Source organism: Rhagoletis pomonella, unplaced genomic scaffold, assembly GCF_013731165.1.
Source record: "Rhagoletis pomonella isolate Grant_MI unplaced genomic scaffold, Rhpom_1.0 Rhpom_scaffold_00008, whole genome shotgun sequence".
Taxonomy (NCBI): Eukaryota; Metazoa; Arthropoda; class Insecta; order Diptera; family Tephritidae; genus Rhagoletis; species Rhagoletis pomonella.
The window spans coordinates 10,917,804-10,944,396 of record NW_023458562.1 but is presented as its reverse complement, the minus strand read 5'-3'; the positions used below and the strand labels follow the sequence as shown (position 1 = coordinate 10,944,396).

General features: G+C 36.2%; 1 protein-coding gene across 2 annotated transcripts in view; it reads left to right on the top strand.

Annotated features, from left to right (window-relative positions):
- Positions 1-26,593, top strand: part of LOC118744159 (transcription-associated protein 1) — a 95,988-nt gene that overhangs the window by 59,701 nt on the left and 9,694 nt on the right. For both annotated transcript variants that reach the window (XM_036476949.1, XM_036476948.1), the window contains exons 12-20: positions 984-2,376; positions 2,430-2,725; positions 7,353-8,963; positions 12,595-12,895; positions 12,967-13,126; positions 13,186-15,961; positions 18,863-19,399; positions 20,299-20,427; positions 22,466-23,683. In XM_036476949.1, the coding sequence (XP_036332842.1) occupies positions 984-2,376; positions 2,430-2,725; positions 7,353-8,963; positions 12,595-12,895; positions 12,967-13,126; positions 13,186-15,961; positions 18,863-19,399; positions 20,299-20,427; positions 22,466-23,683 (8,421 nt within the window). The remainder of the gene's footprint in view (positions 1-983; positions 2,377-2,429; positions 2,726-7,352; positions 8,964-12,594; positions 12,896-12,966; positions 13,127-13,185; positions 15,962-18,862; positions 19,400-20,298; positions 20,428-22,465; positions 23,684-26,593) is intronic.

Here is a 26,593-nt window from a genome sequence, read left to right as displayed (position 1 = left end):
GCTTATGTACGTTTACAAGTTGCCGAATCTCCGCGTTGAGATCCCTGATACGGGGATCTCCGGGATCGGCCTGACGAAGGCTATCACGCTCATCAGCTAGAACAGCCGCTTCGGCAGGGAAGTTTATATTTGTGTTTATATTTGCTGTATTTTTAAGTTATGATAGTTGGTTCTATAACAAAATTAGCCGTCACTAACCAGCGCAAGATAAAATCCTCACCAAAGCCCAAATTAATTTGCAAATATTTCACTTATTCGAGCTATCCTAGAATGCCTTTGGGGACGTGTTCAGGAGGTTATATAGAATCGTTTCTACCTAAAATTTCGACACAGTGAAATCGGAGTCCAGGAAAAGAAACATCACCATGATATAAGATAACGGTGGATTTTCATAAAATAATTGCAAATTTAAAAGCTTGTATAAGCCACCAAAGCAGGATCTGTGTAAAAGTCGCAGTCTTTTTGGCAGCATTACGCCCATCCCCCGCTGTCGTCTTTCTTTTGGGTCTGCCGCTTTTATAACCTCTTGGACTCCTACATCGTTACCGATATCTGAGTATTCTTGAAAAAATCGTTCAACTGCATGTAACTTTTCCTGAAATTGTATTGATGGAAACTCCATCACTTGCCAATGCTCGCAGGTAGATTTATAGCATAGTGCAATGGGATTCATGTTAAGTAAAAATAAACAAGGAAATAATTTAAACAAAAAAAATAAAGTATTATTACAGAACATTCCAGTAAAGTGTTGTCCATGATTTCAGTAGTATGTATTTACCTAAGTGTTTCTCAAAAAAGAGAAAAAACGGTTAACTAAGTGGCTAACCTACTTGTACGCCTAAACTAAAACCTGCACGGGAAATATTTTTGTATAGCATTATAACTCATGAAAGTGCTAGTGGGTAAATATGTTCCAGAGAGTTATTCCTCGGAAAATGTTTTTGTAATACTATGTATTTATTTTAATATCTTTTTTCACGTAGGGATTGAGGACATTAGAACTTTGCGTCGACAACCTTCAACCAGACTTCTTATATGATCATATTCAGCCGGTACGCGCGTCATTAATGCAAGCACTGTGGCGCACGCTAAGAAATCAAGACAATGCTGCTTTAGTAGCTTTTCGCGTGCTGGGCAAGCTTGGTGGTGGAAATAGAAAAATGATGACTGAACCTCAGACTTTGCAGTTTAGAGAAAACGATGCTCTACCCACAGCCGTCGTAACATATTTTCAAGATCACGATAAACCGATTGATTTTCCGGTTGAAAAGGCAATTGAAACTGCTTTTACTGCCCTTAGCTCTAATACGACTGATGCGTTTTATAGAAGACAAAGTTGGGAAGCGATACGCTGTTTCATAGCAGCATCTATCAATCTCGACGATGATAAATATACATTGCAGAAATTATTCACTCATAATAGCTTTACCGAAGGAAATATAATGATTTCCCCAATAATTCAAAGTAAGCTTGAGGAAGAGCATTCACGCAAAACTCACCAGATAGCACTAACAGGAATGCTGGTAGCTTCTGCAACAAAAGATCTTCGGGAATCAGTTTTTCCTGTTATGGTAGCCGTTGTTCGGCACTACACTATGGTGGCAATAGCGCAAGAGGCCGGGCCGTTTCCATACAAGCACTACCACAGCTCGCAAGGAGTTGACCCACTTGTCCTGATCGATGCCCTCTCGATATGCATGGGACATGAAGAGAAAGAATTATGCAAGCCCGGTCACCTCTGTATGGAACTGATTTTGGAGACCGCAAGCACAATTATGGGCACGAAAGAAAGAGCATGCCGTCTGCCTTTGATTCAATATCTGGTAGAAAAAATGACTTCACTCTGTTATGAGCGACCGTGGTACGCGAAAGTGGGTGGATGTAAAGCAATACAGTTTTTATATCAACACATGTCATTGAAGTCTCTATATCAACACCTTTTCACATTTTTAAAAGCATTTTTGTTCGTCTTGATGGATTTGGAATGTGAAGTGTCTAGCGGCGCAATCGATGTGGCTAAGACCAATCTTAGAAACATGCTTAAATTATGTATGGTTCCTCTTGAAAATGAAAGCAATAACGAAGAAGTAATCACATTCCAAAATAAAGCAATGTATGAAATTGTTCACGAACTCGTTCGGCAAGTGACTAGCTCCAACGCCTTGGTTCGTGAAGAAGCTATGGGTTCGCTTAATTTTATTGCCAAATTACAAAGGAAAACTGTGTATGAGATAATGGACCCGCACAAAGAAGTTTTAGCTGATATCATACCGCCGAAGAAACACTTACTGAGGCATCAGCCAGCGAACGCTCAAATTGGCTTAATGGAAGGAAACACATTTTGCACCACACTTGAGCCTAGACTTTTTACAATAAGTATGTTTAATAATATTTTTAAAATTAATTCTATATCATTATTATGATTTAAGATCTTACCAATAATTATCACCGATTGTTTTTCCATGAGCTACTAACTCTAAGCGAGGCCGAAGATGCCACTCTCAATAAGTTGGATTGTTATAAAAATGTCCCAAATCTCATACCACTGCGAAAGAGTGCTTTGAAGGCATTAGCTGCCTGCCATTACATAACTGATAGCCAATGTAAAGAAAAAATCATCAATATTCTTTTTAAAGTAATGGAAAGCAACAAAGAGGAGTTGCAGGAAGCAGCATTTAACTGTACCAAAGTTTTCATTTCTGGAATTCATATTGATAAGGAAAAGGTAATTGCTTATTATATTTATGAGTGTATAAATGTAATCATTTCCCAGCAAGAACAGCGTGCCCGTAACTCCAGCATAATTATGAAATTTTAATTGAAGCTATCCTTGAAAAATAAAATTTCTGTTCTTGCTGGGATATCTGTATGTAAACATTTATGGAATGGTTACTTATAAACAAAATACCTACAATTATACGAATACAATACACGAAGGTGTCACAGATGCTAAAATTAGGGAATTTTGGCGATTTAAATTTAAATTAGCGGTTTCTATAATCCTACGTACATACCTTTGTACTTGTATGTACTTTGACTGCACTTTTGTATTTGTACATAGTACCTTTTATTTTTTTTAATCTATCAATTCTTGATTAAAAAATGCGTACCGTAAAAATTGTTTGAGTACATATTGGGGCGTATTCTTGTTTTCCTACGAATTGAAAATCATTAAATTTTCCTATCATTTTCTATACAATAAATTCGGACGAAAACCATAATAATAATAATAATAATAATAATAGATTGGCGCTTACACATATGTTAGTGTTTGGCCGAGCTTCTCCTCCGATTTGTGGCGTACGTCTTGATGTTGTCACATAAAGCGGAGGGATCTACAGTTTTACGCCGACTCCGAACGGCGATTGTATTTTTATGAGAAGCTAGTTTTCATGGCAGAAATACACTCGGAGGTTTGCCATTGCCTGCCGAGGGACGACCGCTGTTAAGAAAAAACCATAATACGCCTCATTATTTTCTTGTCTTAAAGCTCAGTTAGTCTAGACTTAACTTACGTTAGAAATCGTCAGGGATTACTCAACACGTCAACTTAGCCAGACGCGAAAATAAGTTTGTTGTTGTATTTTACTTTTTAACTAATTATCACTTTGCCGCCTACAAGCCGCATCAAAAAATTCCTGAACAAAAATATATAAATATATATAATAAATGAAGTCTAGACTAACTGAACTGAATTAATAAACAACAAAATCGTTTCTTTGTTTCATAGTGAAATAAATATAAGGTGATGTCACTTACATAACCTTACTTTTTCTGCATGCCAATTGCGGCCATGCATTTTGGGGTAGTAGAAAAAGGGCGAAAAGATAGGATTATTTTTACTACTTTTTGGGTACTATTTGCAATACATACATATATCAGCGGACCCCACACCAATTTAATGAAGCTTGCATCAATAAAATGTTTTTACTGGAAGCCAGTGTAATTACAGTTTCATTTTTTCGCTCAAAAGAAATTATTCTTACTTAATTTTCATTTTTCCGATCAAATATATTGATTTTAATAATTATTATTCAGTTATTTTTTTCTACTTTAAAATTATTATTTGTAAAACTTTAAGGCCACACGGTCGTAGCACACACATATGATGATGGTTAATACTTAAAAAATAAGGACTATTTTCCGTCTTTCATATATTCATATTAAAACAAATTAAATTATAACGTTCTCTTTATTTAATTATTCTTAAATTCCGTATGGAATTTTATTTGTATTTTTTCCTTAAGTTCTGAAGTACACGTATATGCGTACTTAGTTTTTAAATATCTTAATTTTAAAGGGAATTTTATTACGACCTTTATTTTTGTTAACATTTAAAAATTGAATTTGAATTGAATTCTATCAGTTATATTATAAAATTATTATGCGTTTAAATTGTTAGACATGTGCATTATCGTAGCCATCTGAGGTACTGCTCCAATAATCTGCTGGATATGTATAGTATATATTTTATCAAAAATTTACTTACAAACTCGCAATTATTGGAAATTATCGCTAAAATTTTCCAATGAATTTGAAACGAAAAGTCAAAGCAAAAGCGAAACAAAGAAACAGTTACTACGTTTATATGTAAGTTATTTGCAAACAAAAATAATTTGCAAATACCTCTCTGTTTATTCGATGGTGAAAAATTCTTTTTTTATATTGCCTGATTATAAAAGGCAATACTATGACCATAGAAAAAAAAATAAAGTTAAAAATGGCAACGTCTTGATTATTAAAAGGCAATAAGATGACCATCGAAAATAAACCTAAGAATGGCGGCGTCTTGCGCTTATTTGCAAATATTACCACTAATCACTTTATTTGCGTGGTTTAGTTATTGCAAATAAAAAATTAACTCAGCGTTTATACTGCAATGTTTACCATTTTGAAAATTGTTATTTGCAAATAATACGTGCGTATAAACGTAGTAAGTGATAACTACGCAAAATTTTTTCACACACTTGTCTGCTTCATTTTTTGTTCCATTTTGCCCAGAAATGAAATTGGAATGAATAGAGTAGGCATTACTGTATCGCTGGTATGCCGAAATTGCCAAAATTGACAACACCTTATTATTATTTCACCATGCTTTGTTTGTTGCAATGAAAAAGTGAAGCGAAGAGAATGAGTAAATTTGATGTTTATTCGTCACTTCGTTTCAAATGTTTTTTTTTTGTTTAGAAAAATTATAAAAATTAAATTGAGCAAAGCCAACTAAAAGTAAAAGAATTAACATGCGTCAAAATGAAAATAAGGGAGCACGAATTTGATGTGAAGCACAACACTCTGGGAAGACAATACCTGTAATAATTGTACCATGGGCGTCATGCATATTCGAATGACATGGTCTATAATGTAAAAATTTATGGAAATCTCCATGCCTGGCCAGTGTGATACAAATATGAATGACAACCGTTTGAACGTCTTACCGCTTCAATTTCTGCTGGAAAATGGCCAAAATGCATCGAAAATATTCTTGTTTTCATAAATCAATCATAAAATCACAAGAAAGTTTTTTCAAAATTTTCTTCAAACCATGTACCATTTGAGTGTCATTCATTTTTGAATGAAATGGCCTACTGGTAGCATGTAACCGTCGTTCATATTTCAATGACGCGGCACGCAATGTGTTTAGCCCATATGCAATATGGGTTCCATTTGGTTTTGTAATGTGAGGTCATATTTATTGGGCCGTATGCATAAAACCAAAGCAAATGCTTTTTCTTAAAATTTCAGACCTTTTACTCTATTTGTTCAAATAAATTTAAGTTAAAGGTATGCAATTCTAAGAAAACGCAATTGTATGTAATTCTTTTGTATTTTTTATTTTGTTAAAAAAATACAATGAACAAAAATTTTGACGATTTTTTGGCCGAAATTACGATTTTTTTTAGAGTAAAGTGACGATTTTCCAGCGAAAGATTTCGGCAACGTTGCCCTCAACTTAGATTTGGTAACTATGACTAAACCATGTGTTGTCGGTGCGGGGTCCTGGTTATCGATTAGCTATGTCAAAAATTTCTATTTCAAAATTTCAATTTTATGGGAAAACGCAATCAATGTTTGATCAATTCATACAGTTGGTATACCAAAATGCAGATGGAAATACAAATGTCTTCGCCAATTATGGGAAGTTCAGTCATCTGTTGGGCTCATGATTCATTTATGAAAGGTTTTGTAAGTAGCTTTTTCTAAAATTTGACACTCCCACCCACAGGGTTGGTTTTTGGAAGCAGGAGAAAAAGGGGAAGAATTCAATCACACTTCCTAAAATGGTAGCTAAATTCCACAAACAGGTATGGATAATAGTACATGGTGGTATTTTAAAACAAACGCGAATTTGATTTAATTATTTCATTTAAACCAGCATATTTACATCGAATATAACCCTTGATTGTTATTAAAAATAAATATTTATTTATATATACCAAAGTGGCGTTAGTCAGACGGCGCATAGCTCAAGAATGGATGGTCCACTTTGAGCCATTTTTTTGTATTTGTTTGCCAGTTGTTGGATAAAAAAAGGCTATTTGTTTGTGGACAAATTATGGAATTTTGATTTAAAAAAAAAACAACAAATAAAAACATTTAGAGCTTACGTTTCTTTCGCGGTTATAGCTCGATTGCTTCGAATATGGTAATTCCAATTCTTTGATGTTGCACTTTTATTGTTCTGGTGAGATTACGCCGACGTCAGAACATGGCTTACACAGCCGCGATTGGCGATTCGTGCCGGACGAACTCGGGAAGAATAAAAAGAACACGCAGGGAACGAGACAGGGAACGTGATCTACATCGTCAAATGAGAAGTGCCACTCTCATTCGGAGACACCAGGATTGTGCTATGTAGGTCAATACCTAAAAACCTTCGTTGACAGAATCAATAGGTCTCCAGAATATCGACGAATACAACTATTCGGCATTTAAGGGAATTTCGTCTCTTTAGCCTACGTTGAATTTCTGTAGGCCAACGATTCTAACCCATTTTGTCTTGTTGTCGCCAGTGAATGCAGAACAAACATTTCTTCAAATTTATAAAGTACAAATTTCACTACTAAAAATTTAAAAATATTCTTAAAACTTCCAAAGAAATTTGTAAAAGAAATATCACTGTTTTTGTTTTTGTGAGTAGGGTGGGAGTGTCATTGATAAAATTAGAGCGAGAGAAAGTTTTTCTTACAAAACCTTTCATTATTGAATCATGTGTTGGGCTGAACATTGGGTTAAGAAACGCTTTCCAGCAGAAATTAGTGATAATTTGTGATAATTATTTGTTAAGAAACAAAGCTAATGATTTTAGAATAATACTTAATCATACATATAACCAGATAACTTTAAAACAACAGGTACATGCTGGGATGCGGCCATTACTTCTAACTTTGGGTGATCATCGGAACCTATCTTTAACAGCAACGAAAAGACTCTCATATTTCACACAATTATTTCCACAAATGTTTAATGAAAAACTAAGTGAACAAATATTACAACATTGCCAGAAGATTTTAGAAATGTCTATATCTTCACATAAATCAAGTACCAATCAAGGGGGCAACTTTTTCACGATTGCCAAACGTGATGAATATGAACAGAAGGTTGTAACTCTTATAGAGATGTTTCATCAGATAACAGCAGCATCGCCAAAATATATTGATAGTCTTTGTCAGCTTGTGTTAAAAACTGAAAAAAGCTTAATGATCGAATCATCAAGTCCGTACCGTGAACCTCTGGTGAAATTTTTACTTCGCTTCCCTGCCGAAACCGTGGATCTTTTTCTTTCTGATGGCGTAATCATAAACTCCCAATGGAATAGATTCTTTATATATTTATTAAAACATAGAGGTGGTCAATCATTCCGAAATGTTGTAAAAGCACAAAAGTGCAATGTTTTGGTTAAACTTATAAATGGCGCGTTAAGCTTGAACCCACAATTTGATCAATCACAAAAATATGAAGCTCAACATCAGGCAGTGCTGTTAGTGTATACAATTATGGATATGGACGATCAGTGGATTCCCACACAAACGGACATTGTGTTAGCGTTGAAAAAACTATGGGAGACAAGTTTGTACAGCACATGTGAGGACAATGTCACCTGTGATTTATGGCACTTAGTTGGGAAGATATTACTACTTTATTTTTCCCATAACACCAATGACATCGATTTGCTATTTCAACTGTTACGAGCGCTTTGTTTGCATTTTATACCGGACTTCCACTTTTTAAGAGAATTTTTACAAAATACTGTAGCTCAAAGTTACACTGTACACTGGAAGAGAAAAGCATTTTTCCACTTTGTTGATAAATTTAACGGCACTGCTCTTTCCGAAGATCTTAAGGCAAAAATTATAACAGCGGTGCTTATACCCTGTTTCGTTGTAAGCTTCGATAAAGGCGAGGGGAATAAATTGATAGGGGCACCACCGGCTTCATATACTGATGATGAAAACAATGTTGTGTCTGTATTCATTAGCAAGGTATTTGACCCCGACAAACCGTATGCCAATGAAGATGCAGTTAGAATTGCGTTACTGCAATTTGCTTGTTTACTTGTGGAAAGAGCTTCACAACATATCCATGACGGCGATGCTAATAACAAACGACAAGGCAATAAGCTTCGCCGGCTCATGACTTTTGCTTGGCCTTGCTTACTTAGTAAAAGCTCCGTGGATCCAACAGCCCGATATCATGGACATCTTCTTCTGGCTCATATAATTGCTCGTTTGGCCATACACAAAAAGATTGTGCTTCAAGTTTTTCTTTCCTTGCTAAAAGGACATGCCCTTGAGGCTCGACCAGTCGTTCGTCAAGCGCTTGACGTCTTAACTCCGGCGATGCCACTTCGAATGGAAGACGGCAATACTATGCTAACGCATTGGACAAAAAAAATTATTGTTGAAGAAGGGCATCTAATGCAGCAACTGTTTCATATACTTCAATTGATTGTACGCCATTATAAGGTGAGATCATCATCAAATTTGGTTCTTAAGTTATATTTGTTTGGAAACTCACGTATGCGATCTCTAAATCTAATAAGTAAATCTAGATTTAATATGGAATAACGAGTCAAGAAATTGTATCTGGTGAGGCAAAAATCGTACAATAATTGCAAAAAAAGTAATATTAATACGTATACGTAATCTTCCACAAATTTTGCTGTAAGTTTAGGCATTTAGTTCCTCAACATGGAGAGCAAATGAAAACATCTGAAATAAAATAGGGTACTGCATATGCTTTTACAATAGAGAATGTTGATTACATACATAGAGTTTAGCATAAAGTACTATATGACTGCCATGACAGATTGTAAATCATCCGGATATAAAGAATAAACGGCTAAAATTAGATTAAAATTTTTATAATGCCTCCTTAACCTACTAAGTTCAAATAACTCAATTTCTATCCTAATAAATACATTACTTTTAATAAAATTACAATAGCGTAAAAATAAATTAATAAACAGAAAATTTACAGTGACATGCAATAATAATATCGATGTCGTCGGTATACGCCAGCAATTCTACGCTCTTGTAAAGTATTGTGCTTGAGCGGCTCAGTTCTGCGGCTCTTATTATCTTTTCCAACATCAGATTAAAGAAATCACACGAAAGGGGGTGCCCTTGTCTGAAACCTCGTTCGGCTCGGGGAGGTCCTTCCCTATTCTGACAGAGCTGGTGGTATGGATCAACGTACTTTTGCACAGTCGTATTCGTTTCGCGGGGATACCAAATTCAGACATCGCGGCATAAAGGCAACTTCTCTTCGTGCTGTCGAAAGCGGCTTTGAAATCGACAAATAGATGGTGTGTGTCGATCCTATTCTCGCGGGTCTTTTCCAAGATGTGGCTATTGTGTATACCTGATCTGTGGTGGATTTGCCGGGCCTAAAGCTGACCTCGCGGTAGTTGGCGCGAATGGTAGGGTCGCCTTTCATGTGGATTGGGCAGAGCTCACTTAAATTCCCGTCGTCGGGCATGCGTTCATCTGACCATATTCTGCATACGAGCTGATGCATGCACCCCATCAGCTCCTCGCCGCCGTACTTGAATAGCTCGGCTGGCAGGCCGTCAGCTCCAGTATCTTTGTTGTTTTTCAGCCTCGTAAGCGCTATTCGTACCTCGCCATAGTCAAGCGGTAGGACAGCTACTCCATCATCATCGACTGGGGACTCGGGTTCGTCTTCTCCACTACTTCCAGGGCTGCTATCATTTAGTAGGTTGTAAAAGTGTTCCCTCCACAATTTAAGTACATTCTGGACATCGGTCAGGTCACTAGGTCGAAATTGTTGTTCTTACAGGAGTTCGCTCCGGTCTTGAAGAACATGTATCGCTTAGTAAAATGTGTAATTTTATCATCTAAATTGTAAAGTTGTATTTAATGGGGTAGAAATTGCGTTATTTGAGCTAAGTTAAGGAGGCATTCTAGGGTAAAATCTGAAAAACCGTGGATTAGACTTGGGGAAACGAGCAATAAATGAAAGAGTTATGAAGAAATCTCGATTTTGGCTGTTTTTAGGACTCGCCAAGGACGAAAATTTGTATGACCCTAAAATCCTATCTAAGTGTTTTCTATAGTATGGCCACATTGACAGCGCTTCAAATGAAAAACGGATAATGTCCCTGACGTCATACATATGTATATGCAGTAGTGGTCAGAATGAATGGTACAATTGTACCGAAACTTATGCCAACACACCGATTTTTAATAACACTATAGTAACATTTTCAACTTTTACCGTTTTCTAGATCAAGTCATTTTCGCAAGATATTTGCATTTTAAATTTGCATTGTGAATAAAAAATGCCAAATTTAACGGGAAAATTTTAAAAGTAAAAGATTTTTTGTAAATTCTTGTGATTGGTGTTAAAGCCCATTCTTTTACAAAAAACATCAAGCTATCAACGAGGAAAGTTGATTGATAAATAAAGTTGTAAATGGTCAAATGCCTGAGCCTACGACAATGATTGAAGGATGAACCGAAATAGGCGGGGATTAGTAGTGCCGCTACAACAACAACAAAAAGTCCTCTACGCACTTTAGTATACCAATGGAATGCAGAGTCATGCTATTCGGCTAACTTACGATCCCCATATACATCGTTTATAGAAAACAGATACAGCCCCAAATGAAAAATTCACCATTCGTTTCTGTATAATTCTTCTATATATATAAATGCGAGTAGAAACGTATTCAACTTAATTTCATGTCGTTTTTGTCCATATACGCACTGCATACACTTTTCAACGACGTCGGAAAAAATTTTTTTAACTTTACGAAGTGGAGAAAGAACTCCATAAAAAATTAAGTACTTTTTCTGCGAATTTCTTTTAAAGGCTGGTTTTATTGATGGGATGACCTATCCGTGTTGTTTGATACCAAACAAGGTTGCAACCAAGGTGACTTGGAATAATAAGAGCTACAGCACTGAACCGATATGGAACCATCCCTTAGAAGCGTACAATTGCTTCTCGGCATTAGATAAGGAAGCCAAGCGCGTGGGTCTGGTGGTGGTCCATATTAAGTATGTAAAATTGCAAATATTTCATTAAATCAACGGCATTTAGAGCTGACAACTATATCTAGCTGTGAAGTACCATATTGAGGATAAAAAGTGCCAAAATATGCCAAATAGAAAAATAAAAGTGTAAAAAAGGTGTCATTCTTTTTATTTTTTTTATTTATTTATTCATTTTATTTTTTATTTTATGAAAGCTTAAATAATAATAAAATTTTTAAACAAACTAAACATAAACGCAGCGCTAGCAACGGAGGCTTTCGGCTGGCCATTCTTTTTATACCCGAGCGCACTTGTGCACAAGGGTATTATAACTTTGTTCACATAACGGTTGTTTGTAACAGGCAAAACGAATCGAGATAGATATAGACAAATGTATACATAAATGATCAGAATGAAAAGAGAAATCGATTAAGCGGTGACTGTCTGTCCGTCCGTCCGTCCGTCTGTCCGTCCGTCTGTGCACAAGATAACTCGAGTAAAAATTAATATATCTTCACATAAAAGCAAAACGTTGAAAATTATTGAAATCGGACTAAAATTCCGGCCGCTCTTCATATAACGGTAAATTTCAGAAATGCTTGAAACTGCAGAATTTCGAAATTTAAGGACGCTAATTTACTCAAAATTGATACACCCCGGCTAACCATCTAGCGGTAGGTTTCGGAAAGGTGAAAAAACATTTATTTAATATTTGCGCCGGGTATTTAATGTTCGGCTCCGCCCGAACTTAGACTTTCTTACTTGTTAAATCGTCACATTTACCATTAAAATTAGAAACACATTCCTAAAACAAAAGGCCAATGCTAACCAATTGTATACACTATAGAAATTAGAAAATTTTAGTTGAGAAAAATAAGTTCACGCGAAGGATTTCACAAAAATGTATTGAAGTATTGCTATTTTTCAGAAGTGCCATTTTGGCACTCTGTGTCAAATTGAAAAATTAAGTGCCATTTGATGTAAACTAGGGCCAAAAATGGCACGGTGTGAGCCAAGTTGGCAGCCCTGACGGCATTGGCGTAATGTCACACCCAGCGTGAAATTCTCATTGTCTAATCCCGTATATTCTATTTAGGTATATTACCCCGTACGACATCATTTAGTACAGCATCTTATAAATTATATGCAACGACTTGGGTTTCCCCCCACTGCATCATTGGAGCACAGAAAACTCGCAGTAGACATCGCTGACGTAATAATAAAATGGGAAGGACAGCGTATCAAAGACGAAGAGAAAGATACAAAAGTGGAGGATATAAATCAAGATGGTGATGATACCATCTGTGATAGCACAAATAAACGAACGTCTGATGAAATTACCTCACAACGCAAAAAACCCGTCGCTACAGATGGATCTCGGAGTTCAATAAGTCAAAGTAATATATTTATTTTAGTAATTTAAATTATCATATTTGCAATGTTGAAGTTGACATTTCATTTTTGTCAGGCCCTTCTGGTGTAAATCAGAGTCAGAAAATAGATGACGCTTTCCGATCGATAGAAAAAACCCATTGTGACACAGTTCTCAATTTTCTCATACGGCTAGCATGTCAAGTAAACGATAATCAGCCCGCAGTTATTTCTCCTGGCGAGGGATTGTCGCGCAAGTATAAAGCCTATTTGTTTCAAATTAACATAATGTTTATTTACAAATGTATGTTTGTAGATGCATAATGCTATTAAAGTCAGCAATGCAAAATAAATGGCCTCAGCCGTTCGAACTTAAATTAAACTGGATGGATAAAGTATTTATGACCATTGAAACTCCCACGCCGAACCTGAGTAATATTTGCACTGGTTTGGATTTTGTTACATTTTTAACAACAATTTTGCCACCCGATCAATTGCTCTCCACTATAAGGCCAATTCAAAGAGGACTCTCCAGCTGTATAATACACCAGAATACACGAATTGTTCGTCTTATGCATGCATTTCTCACTAGACTTATGAGTCTTTTTCCACCAGATATTAATCATAAACACGAAGATCTTGACATATTATATAACGCTATAAGCAAAATGATCTCGGACAATTTAACATTATATGAAAAAAGTCCTCAACCTAATCCACCATCATTATTTGGAACTCTAATGATATTAAAGGCTTGCTCTTCCAACAATGCAAGCTATATAGACCGACTCATGTTGCAATTTATTCGAGTTTTAAATAGGTTGACAAAGGATCACTTGAATACGCAAGGCAATGGGCAACCCGTTGCATCCAGTACGGACAGCAGTCATATATCTTTGGAATTGTTAGTCCTTTCATTGGATTTGATAAAAAATCGAATAATTATTATGGGCGTTGAGGTGCGAAAACTATTCATTGGAAATATTCTTGTAAATCTTATTGAGAAAAGCTTAGATGTTAAAGTTTTGAAGTCTATAATAAAAATGCTAGATGAATGGATAAGAGCAAAGGAACAAAATCCTATAATGCAGATACCCTCTATACGAGAAAAATCGATCTTGCTGGTGAAGCTTATGCAGTATTTAGAAAAAAAGTTCTCAGATGAAACGGAACTCAATATACAATTTTTGGAGATCGTAAATTATATATACCGAGACGAATATTACAAGCAAACTGAACTGACGGCTAAACTTGAAGGCGCATTTTTAACTGGTCTGCGTTGCCAAGATCCACAGATAAGATCCAAGTTCTTTGAAATTTTGGATGCATCAATGAGGAGAAGGCTTCATGACCGACTTCTTTACATTATCTGCTCACAAGCTTGGGACTCTATTGGTACTCATTATTGGATAAAACAGTGTATTGAACTTTTAGTTTTGACTACCAACACAATGACCCAAATTCAAAATTCAAGTGAGGCGCACAAGGTGCCAAGTATCAAATCGGTAATTAATCTCGCTGAAGGCCAGGATAAAAGCAGTTTCGTAATTTACACGTCTTCTCATAGTGAATGCTTTGATGCCATGCAAGTTGAAGATAAAGAAGATGTTTTTGACAACGATCTTGAATCAAGTTGGAGTGTAAACCGTAATAATGAAAATGATAAAGAGGTGCCAAAACGTAAACTACACCTTCTCATAAATAAGCAGATTGAATTTTTAGAAGCAAATCGTAAAATCAATACGGAACAGTTAATTATAGCTATTGCTCAGTTGTGTCACATGGACATACAACTCGCCGAAAATGTGTGGCTAATTATATTTCCACGGTTGTGGGCAATCTTCGATGAGGAGCAGCAACATTTAATTTCAAGGGAGCTGGTTCCATTTCTTTCCTCTGGCAGCAATGTCGTACAAAAGGACTGCTATCCCAGTGCACTTAACACTTTTGTAGAGAGTTTGATGCAATGTGATCCTCCGATATATATTCCACCTAATTTAATGACGTATCTTGGGCGAGCACACAATCTATGGCATCGTATGACTTTAGTCTTAGAAGAACTTCATCATGGAACTAGAAGAATATCTCCCGACACTTCCGAAGTGGACCATCATGAACCATTTTCTCCGATGAAGAAAAATGTAGTGTACGATTCACTTTCTCAAATGTATGCCACCATGCAAGAAGAGGATCTTTGGGCTGGTTTATGGTTGAAATATGCACACTATCCAGAAACGAATATTGCTATAGCTTATGAACAAATGGGATTTTTTGAGGAAGCTCAAGGAGCTTACGACTTGGCAATGTCGAAGTTCAAACATGACCAAGCTAATGGATTGATTAACACTGATGTTAACAGTGAATTGCTTCTATGGGAAAACCATTGGATACGCTGTGCGAAAGAACTGAACCAGTGGGATATTTTATTAGATTATGCTCAAACAAACAAGGAAAAGAACATGTTTCTTATACTTGAAAGTGCATGGCGCGTTCCGGATTGGAATTTAATGAAAACTGCTATTTCTAAAACAGAGCAATCTTTTGCAAAACAATTCGGCTATAAGATTCACTTGTACAAAGGCTTTTTGGCTATATTGCATCAAGAAGATCGTCAGCTCTTAAATGTTGAAAGGCACATAGAAAACGCATCGGCATCATGCATGAAAGAATGGCGAAAACTGCCATCCATTGTTTCCCATATACATTTGCAGTATCTACAGGCGGCGCAACAAATAATGGAATTACATGAGGCAAGCACTATACATCAAGGCTTAGTTCAGTCCCGAAATACTTCTATCCACGATATGAAAGCTATTGTCAAAACGTGGCGAAATCGATTGCCTGTAGTTGCGGACGATTTGTCTCACTGGAGCGATATATTTACATGGCGACAACATCATTACCAGATAATTACTCAGCATCTGGAACAACAATCAGACCAGGGTAATACCATGCTTGGAGTACATGCCTCTGCACAAGCAATAATTTACTTTGGAAAGATAGCCAGAAAACATAACTTAACTGGGGTTTGTCAGGAAACTTTATCTCGAATATATACCATACCCTCAGTGCCGATTGTGGATTGTTTCCAGGTGAGCATAAATACTTCATATACATATATTTCACCATAAAAGTAATCATACATAAAGTTACTCTTTGACCTCTTCTTCTGTGAAAGCAGCAACAATTTATAATCAACAAAAACTGTGTAGTCCACAAAAAAAACACGGGTTTTAAAGATGTTTTTGAGTTGAATATAGTACTTGATTTTCAAGAGATTTAAATTAAAATAATCCTTATAGTTAATTAACAGGTTAAACCCTTTCTGCTAAGATTTAGCAGCCGTTCAGAGATTCCTCGAGAGCGAGTTATGAATCTTTTGGACCGCCTATTACCCTTTGTCGAGCGCCATTGCGTGGTAACTTGCAAGTCCTCCCATCCCCTTAGGAGCTCTGCTGTGTATCCTTTGGATGGACTGAGGGCCGATCAGGCTCCGTTGCGCACCGATTTTGGCTAGAGTGTCAGCCCTTTCGTTGTCGTTACTAACTTCTAGTCTGAACAGTACCTTTTTGTTGTTGTTGTTGTTGTACCTTTTTGCAACTGGCTACTTACTACCTTTGATACAGTTTTACAAAAGTAAGGTGCTCTTAACGCTGCCTGGCTATCCAAAATGATGTTTATTGTTGCCCCATTTGTCTTCTACGAAGACATTCGTGGACACAGACCTCAATTGCAAAAGCTTCCGCCTGGAATATGGTAGGGTGTAAGACCATCGGCCGCAGTGTTCCCATCCTCAAGTTTCGTACCATCAGTGTACCAAACTTGAGTTCTTTCGCCGAACATGGCGATTATCGTTTCACAGGTATCCCTTTCAGATATTTTTACCTTGTAGGGCTTTGTAAAGGTCAAGGGGATCATTAATGAATGGTTTTAGGACACCCAAATGACCCCACTAAGTCCCCACTTTTCAAGCTACTTAAGTTCTGTAGCCTCAGGGCGCTCCAGCAAGCCTCTTTCTCTATAAGTGTGGCTAGAGGCGATATGCATGTGATGACACCAAGCGCCTCAGTCGGGCACGAGCACATAGGCCCCCGTTATGGCCACACAAACCAGGCGGTGGAGCTTATCATCGTATTGAATGACCAATACGTTAATTTCGGGGATATTCCCCAAGTCGTACCATGAAGCCTTTGACAAGCATAAAATGCTCTCGTGGCTTTATTTGTAACCGCTGTGAGATGCGAGTTCCAGTTGAGTCTCTTATCTATTATTACGCCTAGATATTTTGTCTCTTGGGAGTATTAAATCTGTCCCGCACAATTTGGGTTTGATCAAGTTTAGCTTCGTTCTTTTGGTAAATGGGACGATGACGGACTTCATTGGGTTAATTAACAGGCCCTTTTACGTTTAGAGCAGACTGCAACCTGGAGCATAATGTCTCCTCATCCAAGCTTACCACGTAGATGACAAGGTCATCAGCATATCCATATGCATTAAAGCCATTCCCTTTAAGTCTTTCTAGAAGTTCGTCCACAACTAGTGTCCACATTAGGGGAGTGGTCGTTTCCGTTTGCCTACTACCTTCTAGTTCGAGTATTATGGTTCTTGCCAGATACTAGCAGGGTTGCTTAAGAAATTTTACCCGAGTTGAGCGTACTTTTGTCGCTCGCTTTTAAAAAAAATTTGCCTAAATTAACAATGAAAAAACTCGGAACAACTGTCCTTGACTTATGTTGTTTCTGCAAGAAACAGAGTTAGTAGTAAATAACATCATATATAAATAACATGAACATCACAATCAGATTAATCATATTTTATATTACTATTAAGTTTTACCTACTAACATTGCGTTACATGTTTGCATTTTTCCTGTTTTATATTTTTAAGGTAAAAAATCATAACGCACACCATCTTCAAAAGTGAAACAACTCAAAATTTGGCATTTTTGCTGGAGCAAGTTTTTTCCTGCCCGTATGCATTCGCTTGCTAAGAAACAGTTTTTCGCATTTTCTGACGAACGTGTAATTTTAAGTTGTGTCACCTTTGAAGATTGTATGCGATATGCTCCATCATCATCATCTGTACAAATCGTATGATCCCCGCTTATAACCAGGGCTTCGGAGCAAAAGTTTTTTTCATCCGATCTTAGCTCCGCTCCCGCTCACAATTATTATTTTTTTAAATTACATATTTACTTATAAACCGAGCCCTAACCGCAAAAAACGTAGGTGATTTTTTTTTTTAATTTCCTTCTTTTAGTTGCAGAAATGCATCCAGATGCCCATGGAACACTTCTGCATTCAAAAGAAAATTTAGAGCTCGATATACAAATGTATGTATGTACATATTGCACATTTGCTTCAAGAGTGTCATTGGATTTTTTTTTGTTTTTAGAGAACCTATAAAAATAGTTAATATTAAAACATGCTTAAATAAATAATTGGATTTTATTATTGGAAGTCCCCAAAAGAGAAACAGAGTTTCTGTTTTAAAAACATTAATTTTCAAGAATTCTATACCATTTCTACGAAAAAGTGTTTTCCCCCATTTAAAACACATAAACAACTACATGGTCTTTGGGAACTTCTAAATATAATAAAAAATAATGGTATTTTTTCTATTTATTAAACTTTTTCCCCCAAAAATATTTTTGGACCACCCTGTTGTGCAATGAACAGTATTTCCTAGTAAAATAAATAGAGTGCAAACTTATTTAACATAGTTGCCTTAAGTGGAAAAAAGGAAATTTATTAACTGAAGGAGCTAAGTAAGGAACAAATGAATTTTTTAGCTCTTTGCTCCATCTCCGCTCCAGCTAAAATCCTGTGCCCCTTTGCTCCGCTCCAAAGCCCTGGTTATAACGACTCTTACATAAGCGCAGTTTTATTCACTCAAATTGATCATGCGGGCTCAAGACATTGATATACACACATACATACAATTGTATAAATATTTATATTTTCCAATGTACAATATTTGCATTTTTTATTTAGAAAATACGGCAGCAAGTGAAATGTTACTTGCAAATGGCAGCTTCTTCGGGAAAAACTGAATTAAATGAGGCACTTGAAGTAATTGAATCCACCAACTTGAAGTACTTCACAGGAGAAATGAATGCAGAATTCTATGCCCTTAAAGGACTACTTTTAGCACAAATTGGCCGTTCTGAAGAAGCGGGCAAAGCATTCAGTGCAGCTGTGCAACTCCACGATGGACTGACCAAAGCCTGGGCCATGTGGGGTGACTATATGGAGCAGATGTTCCTTAAAGATAGACAAATGGTATTTGCAGTTAGTGCAATAACTTGCTATTTGCATGCTTGTCGTCATCAAAATGAAAGCAAAACGAGAAAATATTTGGCAAAAGTATTGTGGTTTCTCTCCTATGATAATACAAGTGGCACTCTCATGAGTACTTTGGAAAAATATGTGGTTGGAGTGCCTCCGTCGTATTGGCTTCCATGGATACCTCAACTCCTTTGTTGTTTGGTGCAGTACGAAAGCAATGTTATTTTGAACCTTTTAAGTCATGTAAGACTTGATGTCACTAGTTCTTATTATTTTTTATTACTATAGAATGAAACTATTTTGTTGATTTTTGATAAAAAATATTGTCCATGTTATAGCTTTAAACAAAAAAGAAAAAAATGTTAACATTCCATTAAAATTTGATATGAATTTTTAAAACAGTTTTATAAATCATGAAGTTTTAGTAGTAAAGTGCTTGTTTGAAGACTCGAAAAAATTTAGTCGATTTTTAATATGTTTTTTTTTTGTACCGTTAGTCTTCACACTTTGCGCTTTATTATTTTAAAATTTCATAGTTAATAATAAGACTGCATACTCAAAATGTTTTAGAAATTGAGATCAAAAAATTTTAAACTTTAATGGATTTCGAAGAAATTTATTGTATTTTTGTTTAAGGTTTAAAACTATGAATTAAACGGCTTTGGAGAATATTTTTATAAGAAATTAACAAAAAAGATTTAACATGAAAAAATTCCCACTTTGACACTTTACACAGTACAAAAATAAGAGCGAGTCAGACGTGGCAATATTTCAAACTTTTCCTCGCAATTCGCTGTCAAATTGAGAAAGAGAAATTTTATTTCGATGTGTGATGAGCCAGAAAGACCTTTTTGTCACATTTCGGAAATCAGTTTCAGAAATAAAATTTGCAAGATGTGACTACAATTGAGAGAGCGCAAATCGATTTCGGATATATATTTCAACTTGCTCGTGCTGCATTAGCAATTTGCAATTCGCCTTTCGGAAATAAAATACCTCCTTCGAAAGACACTTTACATGCAAGGTGTGCCTGCTCATGCAACTGCTTTCTGAAATTTCTCAATTTGACAGCCTTTTCGAAATATATTGCATTGCCACGTCTGACAGGCTCTATATGAATGTATGTAAATATATATTTGCAGGTAGGACGTTTATATCCTCAAGCCGTTTACTTTCCGATCCGAACTTTGTATCTAACATTAAAAATTGAGCAAAGGGAAAAACATAAAACCGCTGAGCAGGCCGGATTCATTGGAAAACTTCAAACACCGGTAAGGTTTATTTCACTACTTTTATATGCGTACTTATGTACGTATGAATGTTACCCTCATATGAATAAAATTGGTGCGTTCAGAATTGCATCACGCCAAGCATCAGTCTCTTTTATTTCTAAACTATAATTGATGGAAGTGTCCAATATGCGCAACCGCGGTTAAATGTCCAATTGGAACTTACTAGTTGCGTTAATAAGGCATTTCCATCAATTATAAATTAGGAATAATGAATTTCTGAACACAACCATAGTTCAATGCTAAATCAATTTACAACGATCTCGTCTTTCTAAATAACTATTTTTTTTTTTAGTGGAAATCTACTTTATTACTTGAGTGTACATGTGGATCTCGACACATCGCAGTTGAGCTCGTATTCTGCAGTGAAAGCTACTACCCAGGAGATCATTTCAGGAGTGAAAGGTCTTCCTGAAAGTCAATAGGCCTTCCACTCTACCTTCCTATTTCTCTTCTTTTTTGTATGGAGTGGCACAAATTGAAGGGCTTCATCTTTCACTACTCATGGAAGGCATATGACCGGTTGCGGAGCGAAGAATACCGGGTCAGACCCCTTTCTAGCCAAATGGTCAGATGCCTCATTACCAGGTACTCCCGAGCCGAGACTTGCATTGCCGAATAAGTGTGGAAGTAGTTAGAGGGATGGCCAATGCTTTGAGCGCAGTTTAGCTGTCACTACCCACTCATAGGCTGGTATTGTGAATTACAAAGCGAACATTTTGGTGAAGATTTTAAGTTTGTTCACCAAATCGTTCGCAAGTCACAATACCAGCCATAAACTCCTTCCCCTCCACATATTTTCCACCACGTAGTCCATGGAATTGAGGAGGATTGCAATTACCTCTGACTGGAAGACCGAAGTATATTCCCCAAGAAAAAAAGTGAAGCTTAGAATTGATTTTCAGGAAGCTACTGAGGACCTCGGACACGGTTGTAGAGAAAATATTTTACCTATTAAAAATTTTCAGCAAAAATTCTACAAATGCAGACTATCAAGTAGGTCACACAAAAAAAAGGTATTGTGGGAAGAAACCATGCTTATTACTTGCTTTTGGGCTCGTTGAAACCGAATTTATTCATGCCATCACTTCAAGTTTTTAGGCATACTTCATTCATAACCGAATGTATATGCCAAAAATTACTCTTATGTATGCAGAGTCGATAAATTGGAAACTTTTGGACAAAAGTCAATTTATTAGGTTCATTCGCAAGCTAAAGCTCAAATATATAGCTGAAAATCTTCAGCCACGTGGTTTTATTAGCAGTTAATTTAGTTGTAACAGTTTTACTTAAACTTAAGAAAAGGATTCTGCGCTTTACATATGAATGGTCGCCGCGAATAATGTTGTTAGCCACAAAATTATAGTTTTGAAAAAATAAAAAGGCGTGTTCAATGACGAAATAAGGTTGTTGTTGTTGTTGTAGCGGCTACAACAACCCCGCCCAGATCGGTTAATATCTCAGTCGTTGTCGTCAAGTTCCACTAAAGGCAGCCCTAAGAAGCGTGCAGACTCAATAGGGTCGGTCCACAGGGACAAAGACGTGAGGGTTATCGGGTTTTCCGGGCATACGAAGAGATGTTTCGAGTCGTGAGGGGTCTCTCCGCATGCCGGACACTCATTTGGCACATCTGCGTTTAGTCCGCTCAGGTATGAGTTTAACCTGCTGCAGTAGCCCGAGCGCAGTTGGGCTATTGCAGTTCTTGTCTCCCGAGGCAGATGAAGCTCCGTCTCGTGAATGTCCGGTGGTTGTGTGCCTAGAACGGCATTTACAGGTCTGGAGTCTACATAACTTGAGACTGACTCCCTGTGAATGCCGTTCAGGGCCTGTCGATATGCTACGGGTCCAGAGGCTGCTTAATGAAGGAAATAAGGTCATTTGATTTGGTTTTTTACTTTTTCTGCATAGGAGTTTTCAAGAAACTTACCTTTAAAAAAATAAAATATAAATATTATATATCTTTAAAGTTGAAGAAACTAGTAGTTTAAAAAGATATGTATGTATATCACAACCCCTTTAGGTACTCGAGAACCAAAATAGTGGGCAAGCAATGAATACTCAAACCAATTCCGGATCAACCGTTAATCCAATTAAAGCAACTCCTTCGATGTGGCGTTGTTCAAAAGTAATGCATGTTCAACGCGAAATTCATCCAACAATTCTCAGCTCCCTAGAGGGGATCGTGGACCAGATGGTTTGGTTTAGAGAAAGCTGGACCGAGGAAGTACTAAGGCAATTACGACAAGGCTTAATTAAATGCTATGCGATTGCATTTGAAAATAGAAGTGCCGTCAATGATGCGACAATTACGCCACACACTCTGCACTTCGTGAAAAAATTGGGATCAACATTCGGTATTGGTATCGAGAATATACCGGGATCCGTTGCAACTTCTGCCTCGAATTCAGCAGCATCTGAGTCTATTGCGCGTAGGGCGCAAGTTACCTTTCAAGACCCCGTATTTCAAAAAATGAAGGAACAGTTTACGAATGATTTCGATTTCTCTAAGCCAGGGGCTATGAAATTGCATAATCTTATTTCAAAATTAAAAACATGGATAAAAGCTCTGGAGGCTAAAGTGAAAAAACTTCCCACATCTTTTCTCATTGAAGACAAATGTAGGTTTTTGTCAAACTTCAGCCAAAAGACAGCAGAGGTTGAATTGCCTGGAGAATTACTCCTGCCATCCTCTTCGCATTACCATATACGCATTGCAAGGTTCATGCCACGTGTGGAAATCGTTCAAAAAAACAATACGGCGGCAAGACGATTGTATATTCGTGGTACCAATGGAAAGATTTATCCTTATTTGGTAGTTATAGACACTGGATTAGGCGATGCCCGAAGAGAAGAGCGCGTACTGCAATTAATGCGAATGCTTAACTATTATTTAGAGAAACAAAAGGAGACTGCTAGACGATTTCTAAATATGACGATTCCAAGAGTGGTACCAATATCGCCGCAAATGCGCTTAGCTGAAGACAATCCAACTAGTATTTCTTTAAAAGAGATTTATAAGAAGTGTTGCTTAAAACTAAAAATTGATCACGACCTGCCGATCGTCAAGTATTACGACCGCCTCTCGGAAGTGCAGTCGCGAGGTACTCAAACCACCCATACAGTATTGTGTGATATATTTTGTGAAGTTCAGACTACTATGATTCAAAGTACGCTGTTTAAAAAGTGGGCTCTCAATAGATTTCTTTCATCCACTGACTTCTGGCAATTCAGAAAAATGGTGAGTTAACTTATAATCTAGATTTTACTTAATAAATAAATTGAATGATATGCATATGTATATGTGGGCTTGTTCGAGTTGCAATCATAACCGCATTGTTGCGCAAATTATTAAAGTATCACGTTCTGTGTGAATTTCTAGCAATGTATTATCAGTTGGGCAGTTGCAAATATGCTGCCATTTTTTATCAGTACGGCAGTAATGTCGCTTTTATTACGTGCCTCGAACAAGCCCTGTATGTATGTAAAAGTGCATTCAGACGTGCGAATATTTCTAATTTTTCCACGCAATTTGCTGTGAAATTAAGAAAGTAAATTTTACATTCTCGGGCCTTTTAATATACAGTCATGTGAAAAATAATAAGGACACGTAATTTTGACCAGTTGTGACTATTTTTATTTTGTTTGTTTGATGTTTATTATTTTTTATAAAAATATAGCTTATTATCTGCAAAAACCACATGCATAGGTCTAAATTTAAAACTTTGTAGAAAAAATAAAAAAATTTAGCAACATTTTACAACGAACTTTTATTAAGAATTTTTAGAAAGTTTGAAAGAAAATAATAGCACCATCGGCAAACAATTTTTCAAAAATCAGCGTCACTAGAAACTTGCCCTTTATTAAGCTATAATTCAATGGGCTATAAAACTGCATACTTAGAATTATTATAAAAATTCTCAAAGTTTGTTGAATTGTTGATTCGTTGAATTTTTCTACAAAGTTTGAAATTGGACTTACATGGTTTTTGTTAGATAATGAGCTATATTTTTATAAAAGAAAAAATCCAAAACTTGTAAAAATGTAGAGTCCCTATTATTTTTCACATGACTGTATATGTATTACAAAGACTTGGATGTGAGTTCCGGGAAAAAATACATACATTTTTATAAACATACATATTTTGTGAGAGCTTTGATTTCCTGGTAAATAGAGATTTATCAGGTGGTTTTATAACAGTTCAAAATATGTAGTATGTTTTAATTTATATTACACTAGCTTATTCCCGCGGGTTTCACCCCGCGCTTTTATACAAATATGAAAAATAATTTAATGATGTTAGATTTTATTTCTGTGCCCATTTCGTTATAGCTCGTTATTTTTTAAGCGAGTTAAGGTATTTAGGCCGTTTAAAACTATGAAATTATAAAATCTCGTCTGCGCGCTAGGCATACGAAAGATATCAATCCCTCTAAGTTTACCTTTAAATGGTTCCAGGTATACGACGCGTGAACGTGTAACCTTCTTGGAGGTGCCACGGCGGGTTCTAATATTTCCAACTCAAATTTAGTAACCTGGCCTTGATAAAATACCACTTCCATTACTATAGCAAATGCCTCAAGAGAACTTTATAGAGAGATTATAAGGCCGAACCCAGCTCTCGTTTTTCCATTTAATGAAATTTATTCTGTCAGTACGGCACTTATAAAATAAATCTCCATAACAAATTTAAAATACTTCCAGGGATTTTCTATCCTTCCAGAGATATGTATTAAGAAGTTTTTAGTATGTACGGGAGGCGACATGCCTCCTTTTTTAATAACTCACATTTTTTCCATGAGCAATTGATACATTTTGCATACACAACTCCATACCAAGTTCCAGTATTCTTCCACAAACACTTCCAGGGATATGTGGCAAGAAAAAGTAAATTTGTACTGGAAGTGCCACGCCCCTTTTTCTTATAACCCTAATCTTCTTCCATGAATTTAGAATTAATTTTACATACCCCAGTGCCAAGTCCCAGTACTCTACCATGAACAGAATTAATTTTACATTCCCCAGTACCAAGTCCCAGTACTCTACCATGAACACCTCTAGAGATAATCAGTACAAAACAGTAAATTTGTACGGGAGGAACCATGTCCCCTTTTCGAATAACGCAAATTTATCTCCATGAGTATGGAATTAATTTTGTATGCACATCTCGGTGCCAAGTTCCAGTCCTCTGCAATAAACACAAAATCAATTTGCATGGGACTTGCCACACCACCTTTTCCAATAACTCTTATTTTTCTCCATGAGTATGGTATTAGTTTCACATACATACATACATATGTATTTCCATACCAAGCTCGAGTGCTATACCCCAAACATTTGAAGAGATATGCAATATGAAACTTTCAGTCAGGTAGGTGCTACGCCTCTTTTCCAAAAACGTCCATTTTTCTCCGTGAATATGAACATGATTTCACACAGTGTTGGCAAACTATTAATCTGATTAACGATTAAAAATTACCGATTAAAATGTTAATCGCGTTTGACGATTAAAATTAATTAGTCGTAATCAACTGTACGATGAATGATAAAATTTTTTTAATCGTTAATCGCTGACTGCGATTACGTTTAATTAATGTAAAACATTAATCGTTAATTTAATTAAAAATAAAATCTGATTAATTTGTCTAGTTTGTCCGAGTTTGAAACCAAACACCAGTTATAGTAATTATTTTGTGTTTTACGCTTATAAAAAGCGCATAATAAAAAAAAATTATAATTATTGTTATTAGTGATACATAAACTGGGAACTTTTACAAACCTAGTTTGTAAAACGTTTGTTGGTATATATCTTAATGAAAATGTACACCAAATTGCTTAGATTGATGAGGAAGTCCGACTTAGCCATACCGGATTAACTCGCTTTGTGTGCACAGGGAAATTCCAGCATAACTTAATTAATCACAAAACCTACTTGATCAAATTAAGAGTTAATGATTAAAAATTAATTTTTTAATCGCGATTACGATTAACTGCTTAGTCAGATTAAAATTAATCATGATTAGCTGTAATTAGATTGCATTTAATCGAATTAACTAACTGATTAAAACATCAATCGATTAATGCCATCATTGATTTCACATATGTACATATCACTATACCAAGTTTCAGTTTTCTCCCACAAATACTTCCA